The 16,959-nt window shown below is 45.8% G+C and overlaps 1 protein-coding gene across 1 annotated transcript in view; it reads right to left on the bottom strand.

Annotated features, from left to right (window-relative positions):
* The window catches only part of LOC119458532 (regulator of G-protein signaling loco-like), an 80,833-nt gene that overhangs the window by 59,906 nt on the left and 3,968 nt on the right, over positions 1-16,959 (bottom strand). The window contains exons 2-4 of the mRNA XM_037720371.2: positions 15,504-15,922; positions 10,015-10,579; positions 5,459-5,778 (exon numbers count right to left, since the gene is read on the bottom strand). Of these exons, the coding sequence (XP_037576299.1) occupies positions 5,459-5,778; positions 10,015-10,579; positions 15,504-15,905 (1,287 nt within the window). The 5' untranslated portion in view covers positions 15,906-15,922. The remainder of the gene's footprint in view (positions 1-5,458; positions 5,779-10,014; positions 10,580-15,503; positions 15,923-16,959) is intronic.

The raw sequence follows: 16,959 nt of genomic DNA, 5'->3' as shown, positions 1-16,959 counted from the left end.
GCTCACTGAGCTCCGAAAGTAGTCCGAATTAACCGATGTGCGGCCAAAAGTCCGAATTAACGAGAGTTTGATTGCATTGAAATAATGCATACGCCGGCCGGGAGCACGCACCTTGTTGAGAAGCGTGCTCGCTGCCGCCCTTGTCGGTGTGATTTTCCCGCGGAAGCTGCATTATAACCGGTATTTTGTCTCACGCGGCTGCACTGTAAGTGGTATGCGTATGCATGGAGTTCTATGGGAGGGTAAATGGGAGTCGGAAAAGGCCGCATTGTAGCCAGTTCTGCACTATAAAGGCGCAACCGCATGCACGCGATTTTAGAGCGACAGCGACAAGCGACGGCGACGAGCGACGGCGACGAGCGACAGGTTTTGCCGTCGCGGAGGGCTATCCGTCGCTGTTGCTGGTAGTGTCGCCGCTTTCTGGCCAGCCAGAAAGTATCGCTTGTCGCCCGGAAGTCAGCGCGACGACATCCGCTGGGGACAGCGATTGCACAACAACATGACAGCAATCAGTGTGCCCGCTTCGACCTGAATTCGCTCTTGCAACTTGCTCTCTGCTGTGACAGCAAAAAATAAATAGTACAATCAGTCATCGCTTCACCTCATCGCTAGATGAAGACGGAGTATCGGCGCTCTCTTGTCGTTATTATTGAGATCGGTTGTTTTGTTTTGACGCTGTTAGGCCTGAGACGCCACCGAGAGCCGAGAAAGTGTTTTAAGTTTTACTCAACAGATGGCGCCACGGCACCTTACGCTAGCGGCATGGGACGGAGTTCCACTGGGGATGCATGGGACGGATTTTCACTGGGGATGATGGCATATTTTAGCTAGGTCTAGATAAAACATTGATCTTTGATAAAATTGAGATTTATTTACACGCGCAAGATAACATTTATTCGCACAACAATGTAAATCCGTCGCTACTCTTTTTCGCGATGTCGCGTTCATGTGGTTGCTCCACGCCGCGACATGACAGCGCGACAAGGTGTGCCTGCCGCGTCGCTTGTCGCTGACGCTTGAATATCGCGTGCATGCGGTTGGGCCTTAAACGGTTACATTATAAGTGGTCCATACTGTACTAGGACTAATAACAGAGGCCAAAGGCAACAACGGGGAAACAATCAGGAAATTAGAGGGAACGGTTTCTCAAATAATAAGATTAATCAAAAGGACAACTAACAAACACAACGGAATGAGAGAAAAGGACACAATAAGACAGGTACAGGCATTTCTGCTAAGCAGAATAGTATATGAGGCACCATACCTCAGATGGTATGCGGCTGAAAAGAAAACTAGAATGCCTAATAAGGAATGTATACAAGCAGGCACTAGGACTACCAATAAGCACTAGTACAGAAAGACTACTAGCACTAGGACAACAAAATGCATTAGATGAACTCATAGAAGCTCAGCGCATATCACAATATGAAAGGCTCTCTACCAGGAATAAGTATATTAGAAAGATTGGGTATTAACTACCACACACAACACGGAGAAAAGAAGGAAATGACAAGAGATCAAAAATATGATAATGGTTCCCAGGGTTCGTACACAATATTTGGCTGGAAATTCAAGGACATTTCAAGGATTTCAAGGATGCAAAAAGGCAGAATTCAAGGAGTGTTAGCGTAATTTTATTTCCTCACATGACTTAGGAAAGGAGCCCTATTTTCGCATTAATTTCTCTTTCAAGAGCTGTTATCTCCGCTTCTTTTTCTTTGGCTGTTCGACGGAAACTCCGTCGCCTTTCGCCTTTCTGGTGGCTCTTCAAGGCAGATTCCCCCATCGTTAAAATGTCGACCGTCTTCTGACATAATGCGCACATTGCTCGATAAGGATCGCTTGGTTCCGGTCTCACCCAGTGACGATAGTCCGTATGTTGCAGCCACGTAGGCTGAAACTTGCACTTCCCGCCTGGCATCTTGTCAAAGTAAACACACAACGCAAACGCGAACTTCACTGAAATGGCGCGCACGAGGCCGACAAACGGCCCGACTATAGTACCTAAAAGACACATACTAGTGTGCCGAGAGCGGGTGTCGCGGTGGCACCGAGTGTGATGCCTGCCGCCGCCGGCCGCTTGGTGCGCTGCACTTCGAGACTGTGCCGGACCATGCTGAGACATGGGCGGACTTCAGGCAAGACACGACGCGAGTCTCCCCATTTGCCCGGCGATCTGCCTCTAATGTTCTTGTCCCAATCCGCAATACGTTCGGGGTCTGCGGACGCGCTGGGTAATGAGATGAGCCGTTTCTTTCCGCGTCTCTGGGAAATCGCGGTTTCGCGACCTGTTCAAAGTTTCTTTAGACAGACGAGTGCACACATAGATGCAAAAAACCCACTCACAATAAGAAAAGACTGCAACGAAAGCGGCAGCAAGGCGAGAAATCAACTAAGCATTGCAATCGACGCGTAGCAATCAACGCATCGCAAACGAACGCGAGTTGAACACCGCAGGATTTAGCATGGTGCCGACAGGCATCGCCGTCTGGTGGCCCGCGGCGGCAGGCATCACTGCTCGCGCCACCGTCCCGCGTTGGAGACTCTCGGTGGACGGCACACTAGAGTATATTCTAGGCACTATACGCAAGCCGAGCGAGCGATATGTCTCGCATTGGATTGGATGGGATTTCCAATGCATATTAGTTGCCAGACGACGTAGGGGCTGCGAGATTTAAAACCGAAACTTCCTGATGTTGCCCTTTAGTCAACACAGCTTGTTTTCATGGGCATTCGTAAGCGAAAGGGCCTTAAATATCAGCATGACTTGCGGAGGTACATCGTTAATTTCCTCTAGCGGAACAAATCCCACGGGATTTTCAAGGATTACAAGGAGCCCACGGGTATTCAAGTAGTTTCAAGGGCCCTTGAACTTATACTGTCAATATCAAGGATATTCAAGGATTTCAAGGGGCTGTGCGAACCCTGGGTTCCCCCCGTGCCAAAGCACATGCATCCCACACAAAATGAAGGACAGAGACAAAGCAGAGCCAAGGAGATGCAGAAATGATTCGGACAAGATAAAGTAGCAGTTTTTGTAGATGCAGTTAGACTCAAATGCAGGAAAGGATTCACTGCAGTCGTAGTATATCACAAAAAAGAATATGTAACAAGCGTCACAATAAAGACTGTATATACAGAAGCAGCAGAAGAAACGGAAATGGCACTAGCAATAACACAAACTGAAGCATACATAATAAGCAGTGACTCACAGGCAGCAATTTGCAACTATGCAAATGGGCGTATCTCCCCAGAGGCACTACACATATTATTGAAAGCCCCCCCCCCCCCCTCAAAAAAAAAAGAAGAAAAATATGTTCAATTACAGTGTAGACCGCTTATAACGTAAGTCGCCGGAGTTGCGAATATCCGCACTATAACCAAAGCAACAATTTTCCAAGGCCCGCACATATGCAAAACATGTGCACTGAGCCGCCTCACGTATGCGACAGTCAAGGAATGCGGCTAGAACGTTTGCATTCAATTTACAGTCGAATCTAGATAATTCGTACCAAATCATGCGGCGGCGCCTCCGACCGTGATTGCTCCGGCGCCGCCATAGAGTAAAAGCTTAGGAGAGACCCCTCAATGTCGCGCGCCAACAAAAAATAACGCGGCGGAAATTTCACCCTCTCTCAAATGGCAAGGTTGCCGATTCTGCGTTGCGCCAGAACATGCGTGTACGTGCCGACGTCTCAGCCTTGCTACCGTAGCCACGCGTAGGAAATGGTAGTGAACCCTTCTTTCTCCTTTATGCTTCCTCTACTTTCTAGTCACGTGTTGACCTTGCACGTTGCAGCTACGGCGCAGAGGGAAGCAGCGGCGCTGTCCCAGGACAGCCAACGAAACTGCCCACGCCGGCAAACGCCCGCTTCCCGATAACGGCAGAAAACGAAACTTCGGGGAGCTGGCGCCAGGCCGTGTGGAGCGGCGGCGCCTGCACGGCAGCGGGCGCGCACGGTGACAATAGAAAGTGAGGGGGGAGCTACGAGGGAGGGCAAGGGGAGCCACCGAAGCGGCGGAGTTGCTGAGGCAAAATCCGCTTCCCTGCCTCCCTCCTCCCTCACATTCCACGGTCTCCGCGTGCGCCCTTCGCCGTGCCATGGTAGCGCCGCCCGCTCCCTGCAGTTTCATTGTACTACCGTTATCGTGAAGCGAGCGTTGGCCCTCGCTCGCTATGCGCGCCGTGGCATTTCACGACTCGCACTCAAGATTCTGGTTTCAGCCTCACTGGCTGTTCGTTCGCACCACGTGCCCTTCTCCTCCACTTCGTCTCTCTTTCTTCCTCGAGCACTCCTTGGGGCGCCCGTTTAAAGGGGAACGTTCGCCATTTCCGCTGACTTCCCTACTCCCCGGCAGCCGCACTGTAACCGGTATTTCGCTTCCCTCAACTGCACTATAAGCGATACGTGTATACATGGAGTGCTATGGGAAAATTAACGGGAGTCTGAAAAGACCGCACTATATCCGGTCCTGCACTATAAGCGGTTACGTTATAAGTGGTCTATACTGTACTGTGGGCACCTGCCTTTACTCCGACCTCACCAGGGGACGGCAGAAACAATGAGGCGGTACACAACGCAGCTCGAGGGCTAACCGAGCGAGTTGCAGCAAACATTGGTGCCGTCAACTCGGGGGCCGCCAAAGAAGGTGAGGACGGAGATTGGGAGTGGGGAGACAGATTGACCAAATACAAAGATATAGCAACACATTATAAAATTCAGAGGTGTATTTATCCACCACCTCATCAAAAATTAAACTGGTGTGCTATGCTGTTCAGCCCCAGAAGATCAACTGTTGGGCAGCCCAGCGGGCCGACGCCGCTGCCAGAGCCCAAGGGCTCGTGGCAGACGCCTAGGCAGAGTGAAGCCCAACCTATTAACTTGCCAGACAAAAAAAAATAAAGTTTTTACCTGCTTACCTACTCAATTACCACCAAAGGTCAAGGGTTTGTAGCCTTTTTGGACCATCGTATGGTCACGCCAACGCCAGATTTTCAGCCTCATGAGCCATATGCTTTCGCATTAATAAACGGGCATATTTCTATTTCAATTACGCCGCCCTCGGGAAACACCACCTGGTGTCAACAAATGGCAGTGACATCCTGAAACCACTGTTATCACTATTTTAGCAGTTCTGCCCAACCAAGACCCGCCTTTTTTGAAGAGCCCCACCTGTCAATGCACAATATGGAAGTAGACATGCATGGGTTGGCCAACTTCATCTTTAGTAGTGCATGTGTGATTAACTTGGGAAGGTTGACAGAAACCTATAATCAGAAGTAGTGACACACAGAGGCCGCAGAAAAACCCAACTTGTCTGTGTGGAGATACAGTTCCATCTCTGGTGTGTTGGCTGAAGTTACAAAACCTGCCACATTATTTGCTTTTAGTACAGGCTGTGTTCAGCAGGACTTCAACAATATGCTGAAAACAGATATTCATATAACAGCACACACCCTACGTGGGGTAGCCGAGGAACTGCCATCTTCTCCCTTTGTAGAGGACTGGAGGTCAACACTCTCTCCATCGGGACAAGGGTCTGCAGCTGTGAGTGTGTCATCCAGCAAGGAGCCGCCAAGGGGGCTGCTGTCCACCCAATCTGGTAAGGCGAGGGGAGCCTCACCACTGACTCCTCCTACAGGATCTGGCATGGCCCGTGCCCGCAACCGCTCAGTGTCTGGGCACGCAGGCAGTGCCCCCTGCCGGTCCAAGCTGAAGCTTTGGAAGCGCGGCTGGTTTTCCACATCCACCACAAGCACACGGTCACTCGAGTTACCTGCATCAAAAATGCAAGTTGTGAGAAGTCCTGCCACAGCCTTCACATACCATCTAACACGATGCAATATTGTCCAATCAACAAACACCGGCGAAGTGGTCAAGACAAGAAGTGCACTCAGTAAAGAAGGTACAGTAGAATCTCGATGATACGATCATGGCTAATACGAATTTTTCTGTGGTCCTGGCTGAGCCCCATTACTTTCCAACGTGCTAGAGAACGGTTGTTACGAATTGATTTTCGACCCGCGTCGGTTGATACGTGCTAGAGAACGGTTGTTACGAATCGATTTTCGACCCGCGTCGGTTGATACGTGCTAGAGAACGGTTGTTACGAATCGATTTTCGACCCGCATCGGTTGATACGAATAAACGCCGCCCCACCGACAGCCGCGAAAGAGAACAGAGCGCAGTCACGCGCTTTCTCCCTTTATCTTTTGGTACAGAGGCGCGGACACGGCGCCGGACAGCGCGGAGCCCGCGGCTGGGCGCGAGGAGTTTGAAGCGGTGGCGCTTTTGTTGCTTTTTTTTTTTGCTACCCAAATTTATGGCATGATTTTCTGTAGTGAGCAACAACCTTCTGGCAATGCAGGCGTGGGGAAGCGCGGCCGCTGCAGCGAGCGAAGGTTCGTGCTGTCTATCGCTTCAACGGAAAACTGAGCAGCGTAAGCACAGCGCATACAAAAGTCAGAGCCGTGTGGAGATCGCTTTCAAGATACGGTGCGCGCAACACCACCGACAGCCGGCACAGGCGCGAACACATTTGTTGGCAGAGTAGAAGCCGCCCCTCCTCCCGTGTGCTGCCTTCCCGCTTTGCTCCTTTCGCGTGGGAGATTGCGTCGCCAGTTACCCTTGCGCCCCAGTTGCAAGATAGGCATTTGGTGCCGTAGCACAGCGTCGCCTTTCTCGCGCGACGGAAGCCGTTTGCTCTCGGCTGTGCGTTCGCTCTCTGTGAAGGCGCGTCCCCCGCGCGCTTTGACTCGCAGATATGGCACGCGGCGACGATTTTATCGCCCTTGGACTCTGCTCCACGTCTCCGCATCACCCTCGTTGATCTCCTCCCCCATTGGTGGGTGCACCTCGTTGAGAAGCGTGCTCGCTACCACCCTTGTCGGCGAGATTTTCCCGCGAAAGCCGGATTATAACCGGTATTTTGTCTCACACGGCTGCACTCTAAGCGGTATGCGTATACATGGAGTTCTATTGGAGGGTGAAGGGGAGTTGGAAAAGGTTGCGTTGTAGCCAGTTCTGCACTATAAACGGTTACGTTATAAGTGGTCTATACTGTAAATGCTCTTTACGTGTGTGTGCCCGAGTGAGTTCACCTCTGACTCTTTAATTTAACTAGTTTTAATTGTGTTTCGATGATACAAATTTCGGCTAATACGAATATTTTTCGTGACCCCGTAAGATTCGTATCATCGAGATTTCACTGTACTAACACAAGTTCTCCTTAAATGTAACATTTGTCAGGTCAACAGAAAAGCCTGCATGCAATCTAAATATAGCCTGTAAATTTGCTTTGGGCCTCCTAGTACTGAACAAATCCAGTCCCCTTGTATAAAAAAAAACACTGTTTTTCACTCTACTTCACACTGTATTGTCAGAACATCCACTAAAGCTTAACCGCCTTGTGCACGCATTTTCATAATTAGAGACATCCAACATATTAAACAAAGCGTTTGTGTTAGGCTCCTGTACTCTCCCAATTCCCTTTTTTGCAGTGTGCTGTTATGGAAATGTAAATGCATACAGCAGTAAAGCTCACATTATCAGATACAGACATAGAACAGCTATATAACAGTGTGTGATGAGGCGAGAGCAGCTGCTTGCATTTGCCTTCCGCTAAGGCAAATGCAGGTATTTCTTTCATCAAAACCGAAAATTGTGTCTGGTCCTGCCCAGCTTACCTGAAAGCATTAACTACTGCATTGATTTGATTTAAAAGGACACTAAATAGAAACATTCGGCTGCATTAATAAATTGCACTACTGCAATAGGAAAATGGCCACCTATACCATCAGTAGAGGCTAGGTAATGCAGAAAAGACAAAGAATGATGAAAAGCAACACCCATGAAGTTCACGTACCAGCTTGACAATATGTCATGGATTTGGCAGTGTTTACGCAGATCTAGTTGGTAATTGTTTAAAGATGAAGAAAGGCCCCAGTGAATTGAAAAGGAAGAAAACACTCAATCCAGCAAGTTTCAAAAACATTTCTTGTGCCAAATACGCAAAAATATTTTGCAAAATATGCAAAAATACTTTGAAATTCTTGACGTCATGCTAACTTACTGGCACCGAGATATCGGCCTGAAATTAATAAAAGAGAAGTTTTTCCTTTATTTTCGTTAGTATTAAAGATACATTTTCCTACAAAATTACTGAAATTAATTTTGGAAGAATACTTTACCAGCCTGAGCTGATTTTTTGTTGAAAGTCTTTGTACATCATACATGCTATTCGGAAATCTTCAGTGGAAAGACTCATGTGGGACAAATTGCACTGCCATGTCATTTGCCAATGCTTGTGACGGGTGCATTTCGTCTGCACTTGTGGTAACTCTAAGGTACACATGAGTGAGAACAGAGCTTCTGCAAGCCGACAGTGACAGCCAGTGTTAACAGTGTCTGCTAAATCATGGCTAACAAATGATGATCAATCAATCAATCAATCAATCAATCAAACAAACAAACAAACAAACAAACAAACAGCATGTAGAAGCAGAGACATATGGAAAACATAGTTGTGCACCAGTGGCGCACCGACGGGGGGGGGGGGGGGGGGGGGGATTCGGGGGTTGTAACCCCCCCCTGAGGCCGACTTAACTCCCCCTTTTGTTTAACCCCTTTTCTTTCCTTACGCATTTGAGTACTGCAACTAAGATGTAAGACGCGCAATCGTCTGCACACTCGCAAAAAGCGCATTTTTTCGACAATTTCCCGTGAAGAAATCGAAATTAGTGCTGTTTAGATGGTATTGGCAAACTGTCAACCCCCCCCTGGCAGAGATCGTGGGTGCGCTACTGTTGTGCACTATCTGTATGCACTAGCATCAGCATAGTTTTCATACAGACAGGCCTTGTTTTCACATATTCATCTATTTCTACCTTAGCTGGAATAAAAACATGTGACAAGCGCTTTGACGTACACAAGGCACAACAATGGCCTTCTAAGCAAAGCTTTTGTAATGGAATGGAAGGCCACTCTGAAATTCTGAATGAACAACAGGTTGTTACAATTTTCTGCATAAAATTAAGCAGGTGTGTGTGCACAGACCTTCATTTCCATGCAGTTTCTTCTGCCTTATATGAAAGCTAGTGGGGTGCCCTAATGTTGGAAAGTTTCAGAAGCTCTGGGGCGCGATCTTGTACGCGTTCCAAAATGGAACGGAGGCGTTCCGTTCCATCGAGCCGCACACGATTTGTCAATTTCAACCGCGACGTTCAAATTGACCAATCGTGTGCGGCTCGATGGAACAGAACGCCTCCATTTCATTTTGGAACGCGTACAAGATCGCGCCCCTAACCTAAACAACATGTGCTACTATTTGTCACTGTGTGCACTACGCTTCAAGCCACAATTACAGCACAGATATCTCTTCCAATGCAATGTCACAAAAATTTGGCAGTGTTCAGAGTGCTTTCCAGCACCTATAACTATCAACCTAGCTTAGCCTTGTTAGTGTAAAGCAACCTCTGCCAACCTTTAAACAGTTGTTTTCTACATAACGCTTACATGCTGTTGTAGCCCCATCAGTTCTGTTGCTATCCACACCCACGGAAACCAGATACTGCATCCCAAGTACATTAGATACTGTATTTAGATACTGCGAGTTATAGTATATCACTGAGAGCAATCCTGGATACATGCATTAACATGGAATATCTGTCCATGTGTCTCACATGCTCACATAGACAAGCTTTTTCAGCAAGTTTTAAAGCTACCAACAAAGACAACTACTCACTGAATTGCTGGAACATAGCTGTCTTTCCTCATCATCTAAGTGTGCAGTGAGGCATCAATGGAGACAGGACACATATGCCACTCATGTGTGCAGTCTGAAGACCTATGCCTTTCGATTCCTGCCTGCACACACAGGTTGTAAAATATTTTTCTCGTTTCTGAGCTTCCATGTCCAAAAAAATCCCAAGTATGTTATGTGTACACTGCATACTTTGTCTTCTCGTACATCTCAAGGAAGAGAAAATATTGGGCCATACAATATTCTGCGTACCTTCATCTCTGAAGCCAATTCCACTGTCACTGTTGCTGCTATTGCTGCTGCCTGCCTGACTGGGCTGAGGAGAGGCGTTAGGGCCATCTGCACGGTGGTAGAGTGCAGCTACAGCCCGTAAGATGGGCTCCGCAGATGTGTGCAGAGGTGCTGCCCGCAATACGCCTGGGGGAAGTCTCAGCCGCGAGTCCACCATGAGTACGTGGCATGAGAGGGCACCATCTGCTCCCTTGGTTACCAAGCCAAGAAAGCGGCTATCATCAGCATAAGCCGCACTGAATGCAATGCGCTCAGCTGGAAAACGTGCCAGGGCTGCACCCCGCAGGTCAGCCAGCAGCACACCATCCCGCAGCACAGACAACTGAACCAGCGTGTGCACTTTCTGCTCAAGGCGCAGGCGACGTACACAGCTGCGAATGGCCTGAAGCCGTGAACCAGCCACCTCACGTGGTAGTTCAATGGTGCCCAGGTAGCCCACAACTGTACGCAAGACCAGTGAGGTGCGCAGCCCCTTTTGCTCCAGGATGAGCTCCAGCAATGCCTTGTTGCTGTCTGCTTGATTAGTCTGCACAAAGTAGGAAAAGGTAGCTGCAATCCTTGACAAGGCAAAACGAAAGAAAATTTGCAAAAAGAAAGAACTACCATGGTGAATGCGGAAATATAAATGCATCCCCCATTATACGCAAAGCACTGAGAAACAAACCCAGTAGAAGCACAGTTGTCCACGATTTCCATGACAAAGGGAAGAACACCTTTAAAAAGACACTGTTTATACTAGAGTGGTGAAGTAGTTTTTCAAGACTGGCTTTGTATTTATTTGGCGGAAAAGTGTTGGCTATTAGTAAAGAACATTTTTACCCCAGAGGTATATGTGTACGACGTCGCAGATTTCAAGGTATTTCTGTATGTTCAGACTGTTTCTGTTCGCAAAATGTTTTCAAAGCTAAAAAGGTTGACTCTTTGGTTCATTGAGGATGCAATGCAATCGCTGTTTTTATCGATAAAATATGAACCAGTCCCAAGAAACCGCTGTTAAGACTTCACGACATTGCAAGGACCCAGTGAAATAATTTCAAGCTAATCTTTCATTTTTGTGCCTTTTCTTGCTTAACCAAGACTGCTTAGCAATAATGTATTAGATACAATCGAGCATTCCTTACACAGCAAAATTTGTATATCAGACGTGTTGGTAGGCAATGTTTCAAACTTTTTTGTTTGCCCTTTGATGCTGTGAATTTTCATCACAAGGTCACTGACTAGGCCATCTCACTGGGCTCTTGTGAGCATTTCTACTTTCTTTGTCCCTTCTCTTTTATTATGAGGGGGGGGGGGGGATGCAGCAAATTCCAAAGTATGCTACTCACTGCAATGAGCTCCAATGGCCAGGTGTAAACAATTTACCAATGGTAATGTGATCATATGACCCCACTGAGCCGTGGTCCCAGCATACAAAAGACAATGCTATGTTCGGTTCTATTCCTCATGCCCCCTTTGGCACCAAGCTAGAACAAAGCTAAAAACCAGCAAAACAGGGAAGTTGCAGTGCTCCAAAATGTTCACAGTAGCACAACCTGCTTCAACGAAACAGGTGACATCATTCTGCTTTACCGCCAACACAACCTGTATGAAAGAATTCCAGTAATCAGCTTGCACACATCGAGAAAGCACAGGCCTGTTTCTAACTAAGGAGGAGGAGGAGGAGGAATGAAAGGGAGAAGGCAGGGATGTTAACTAGAAAAGCAGCTTGGTTGGCTACCTTACGCTGGGGGAAGGGAAAAAGAGAATAGAAAGATGAGAGGAGGTAAGACGCGGTGAATTGAAACAAGAATACAACATTCTTAAACATCACAATACTATACCAAGAATAAAAGGTATACAAGGACGCAACACTCCACTTCAACCAATTATAGTTTGGCCAGCCAGTCATAAGTGGAGGAAAGGAGCTAAACACACTGGAAACAAGAATAAAATTGGTATTGCACATGCACCTACAAACATATATGTTTCACAAACCACAAAACTTGGCTCGCTCAATTCTAAATCTGCCTTGCTAAATATAAAAAATATTTGAAGTTTCGAATATCAAAGAAACATTACCACACTTATTATTAACATTCGTATCAGAAAAGAAATTATTCGGTATTTTTCGAATACTCAAAACTAACCAAATATTTTGCAACAACCGACTGTTAAAGTCTTGCTGTTCTCTGTCTGCTAAACAAAGCATCGCAAATTATCAGATGTGCAACAACAAAGTTTTCAAAGGAATGCCAGAAAAAAAATGGAGAATGAAGTTTTTTTTTCGATTTTGCGGCGGAAGCTTGCATGAAAACCTGAGAGTTTTGCTTGTAGTCTACCCTTAAGTGTTTTTGGCACTCCTAGTCATGTATTTTAATCTTTCACTCCACAACCAGTGACGCCCACCTTGCAACAGGCCCTTTTACATGTGTTATAGCACACAAGTCTTTCCAGCACTTTGTTTTTTTTTTTTTTTTTCAGCTTCTCATCGTTTTTCGGCAGGCATTTATTTAGCATTTTTGGAAAGCTCCATTTCATACAGCAAACATTAATTATTGGAAAGCTTGTTTGCAACCAGGCTCTAAAGATGTTGGGAGGCTATTTGTGCAAGTCTTTAATGACATTTGGTGATCTTGAGCTTGAAACTGACTCTTTGTCCCAAATGATTAGCTTTTTTTTTTTTTAGTCAGTACAGGTGTGGTACCTAATTATACAGAAAAAAATATTCCTGCTGTAAATATGTATATGCACCTGCGTTTGACTATTCGATATTTTATTAGATATTTATTACTGATTATTTGTATTTGAAAATTTTATATTTGCCCAATTCTAGTAAACACCGAAACCAAATCACTAAGGCATTAGCTTATACTAATTCCATAAGCAATGCTCAGTAATCACCTAATCCTCCACAAACCCCCTTTTCTCTCTATTGTCCTGCTTCATGGTGTACAAATTCTGGCCACTTTAACCAGAAAAGTTCCCGGCAGATGCCAAAGAATGCAAAGGTCACATTCTGGAAAAGTGTTCTTACCACAGCTGTCTGCTGTAGGTTTACTGTCTACCCCAAAGAAAATTTTCAGCAAAGCTTTTCAATGGAGCACCCTTTATTTTGTCATTAAAGGACAACTGCAACGAATTTCACTTTGGCTAGATTGGTTATAAATGAGTGGTACATACCCCTGAAGCAATCTTGGCTAAGTCATAGGGCTGGTAATTGCATAATTTTCTTATTAGCTGCCTCTAAACAGCACTTAAGCAGACTAAGTGTGCACCTAGTGGTTAGCAGCTATGATGTATCAGCATGTTGCCTCTAATATTTCTTTTGCGCATGCGCCGACTAGTCGCAGGCACCACCTAATCTCAGACGTCATGCCGAGGAGCTGCGTGTTCTAGGTCATGTGTCACTTCCGGCGAGTGGTAATGGCCATGTCTTTTTCGGTTTCGGTAGCAAAAACGACTATTTTTGCTAGCTTTTCATGACGCTTATACTCGTATTTCAAACATAAAGTTTTGCATGGAGGCTGCTATATATACATCTACACTATCTTAAACTAGGCATTTTACATACTCCAAAATATTGTTGCAGGTGGCCTTTAACAGGGGCCCAACTACATGCACAAAAGCAAAGTAAAACAACATTCTGCACCTAGTATTTGGCTAGAACACAATGACCACCGAGCTACTACAGTGGATAGCAAAGTGTAGAATAAGGTTACAGTTGAACAAGATGGAATGACTGTTCGTTCAGCTACTGTACAGCAACACCCCTGTACTTGAAACAGAAGAGCAAGAAAGAAAAATGCATGCCCACTATATTTTATTCACTGCAAATCTAAGCACCCTCCCCACCTTTGGTCATCATAGGTATCATCATTATAACTCCTAATCACTAGTGCTTCTTAGTGCAAGAAATTAAAAATTAAGCCTATTTTAAGCCCTCCCCTCCCCCTTTTTTTTTCACTATGCTATTATCCACTACAGTACCCCTCTCAAGCATTGCCAGTGCCCAGAGTGAATGAAAGGGAGAATTGTCATCCACTCAATTGTGTAGCACGAAGCTACAAAGGAAACCCACATGGGTTTCTCCGAAAGAAAAGACTATAGCCCAGGACCAACGCCTTTCAGCTAACCAGGAAGCTAACAGACTGCAGCACGAGGGCAAATTGATCGACAATTTAAAGCAAAGGGACACTGAATCTATCAGTGCCAAGATATTGTTGTGTTTGAGCCGACGTGTCCGGTCGACTCACCTGGCAGGCTCCATTAAAGGCATAATTTAAAATTTTGCCCCAAAGTGGTGATGAAACGTTTATGCGGGTATAACACACCGACTATATAGCAATATAAGGAAGTGAATATTCATAGTCTAGAAGAACTGTGAAATTTATTTGTATGTTTAGACTTCAGAGGGCAAAGGCCATGTTCGAAATTTATCAATGCAGTTGTGCGATTCTGACTGACCGTCAACTCTTACCAGTGAAGGCTAATACTTTTTGTAGCAACACCTGATATCGTATATAAACATCAACTTTGCTATGACATTTTAGTGCACAAACTGCATCATTACACAGTATATACAGTGTGCACAAAAAAGGCTATTACCTCATGCATTCATGTGAAGTGCATGCATTAATGGTATGCTTTCATAAAAGCTCTGCAATCTATGCCTGTACTATGTATTACTGCATGTTACCTCCAATACAATCACTGAAAAAGCAGTTTTCTTTCGTGGAGAAGCAGCTGAAGCACTTCATTGGTTTCAATTTTTCTGTGCCCTTCCCACGCAGTGTTTATTTGTATGCCTGGCAAATCACCCAGTGTGCACAAGCATGCCATTGTAGACTTACGCGTATGTGTGTGATGCATGGAGATAAGCAGCGACTAAGGCAACACCACATTTTATTCTGCTTCACTCCACATTCACCAGAAACGTCCAAGCCTGGAGCATCACTTGCTAGCCAGAGACAAATGATAACATTTTGAGGCCTGCACCAGCCAATTGAAATGCGAGATCAGTACCAAATTGATGGAGCAGTGGGCTGGCAATGTCAGATGGAGATGCACAACTGTCCCTCCACGGAGAATTGAGAAAATTCTTGAGTTACAGACTAAGATGGCACTAACCATTAACCAAAAATAAAGTCGTCAGTAAATTAAACTGTCGGGTTTAGCATTAAAACTGCACAGTGGGTTATGAAGAATGCCTAGGTTGAAGGCACTCGATTATTTTCGACCACCTGGGGTTCTTTAACATGCACCCAAAGCATGGCACGCCAGCATTTTTGCATTACACTTCCATCGGAACGTGGTCACCACAGACAGGTATCGAACCTGTGACCTCATGCGCAGCAGCATAATGCTACGGAGCCACCTTGGCAGGTGATTCGCCTATCCAACATACTCAAAGTCGTAAAAGTGATTTCACGGAAATGCAAGCTATACAAATGGTCTTCCAGCATGCCACTCACACTTGGAGGGAAGAGCCCATGGGCATCCCGTGCTGCCAAGCGAGGAACGTGTCTATGCCGTGGCCTTGTGTGGTGGGTACGGCCAGGGGTGGCTGCCTCCTCGTCGGAGGAATCGGAGTAATAATTCTCAGCAATCTGGAGCTTCAGGGGACCTGATGAACTCCCAATGCGCCGCACCACATCATCATGGGGTGCCCGTGATACATTGTGTCCATTCACTGCAACAAGGAAGTCACCTGGCCGCAAACCCACACGCTCAGCTGGGCTGCCAGCAACAATGCAGCTGAGGATGCACGGTGCCTGGCCCGAGATTGTGAAGCCAAAACCTTTTTTGCCCCGAGACAGCTCCACAGTTCTAACCCCATAGCTGGGTCGCTTTTTCCTCCGTCTTGTTTGGTGCATGGCTTTCCTGGTGGGCCCTGCAGAAAAGATTATTGCATCCATAACTGTAATACAGAGTTGCAACTTCGTTACATATCTGCATATCTGCCAACCTGTGCACATTAAAATTCATAAAGGCCCGCAGACATGCCGCCAAGGGGGAGGAGAAGGTATAGCACACATATCTGAAAAGCTTGCCCTGAACATACAAGCAGCAGCAAACAACAGACACTGACAAGCAACCCACAGCTAGATCACAATGACGTTTCCAGCAACTTTCCTGTTGTCAATTTTGGCTGCTTCCACAACTTGTCTGAATATACTTGCTCCAAGCAGGTACCCCTCCTGTGTGCTTTCAACTTCAGAAGACTTCTAAAGGAAGGTTCAAAGACCAACAAGCAAATCTTTTTTGCCAATCAAATTTACTTTTCATAAAGTTTGATGCAAAATTCGTATAATCGTAAAATGAGCCTAAGTTAGTAAGCTTTAGAAACATTTTCAGCACAGTTGGCAGGTTAATAATAGGATAGGAAGGCAACAAATTGAGCATAAATAAACAAGAAATTGAGGGGGGAGGTACACTGCAGAAAAAAATAGGACAAATGAAAAAAAAAGTGTTCTTCAATTTCATGGCAATCATTTCATTAAACAAGCATATTCTGTATTCTTGTACCTGCAAATTTCTCACTTTTCCTAGTTCTAAAAAACCTATCCTATGATTATGACAAGGAGCACCTGGAGAGACTTCCAGCGTTGACTTCAACCATTTGTGCAAAATTTGAAAAGGTGCAGACCAAAATCAAATATTTTTAGTGCTTAAGCATTGAAAAAAACTTTAGCACATGATTTCCTTCTCTACTAAGCTAAGTTGTCTAGCTTCTGTTTATATGTGTGAAAAAGCTTAGCAGGATGTTGAAGTTTTAAGATGGAAAATTAAAACACCTTTATATAACAGCATGCTGACACTATCATGTTGTAGGTAAAAAACGACCACGACCAAAAGAATATGGATGACTGAAGTATGGTACTCCCTTTCCAGAAGGCAGAAGCAAGAGCACAGTGTGAAAAGAGCAGT

Source organism: Dermacentor silvarum, chromosome 1, assembly GCF_013339745.2.
Source record: "Dermacentor silvarum isolate Dsil-2018 chromosome 1, BIME_Dsil_1.4, whole genome shotgun sequence".
In the NCBI taxonomy this organism is placed as follows: domain Eukaryota; kingdom Metazoa; phylum Arthropoda; class Arachnida; order Ixodida; family Ixodidae; genus Dermacentor; species Dermacentor silvarum.
The sequence above is the reverse complement of the archived record's forward strand: the minus strand, read 5'-3'. Positions and strand labels throughout refer to the sequence as shown.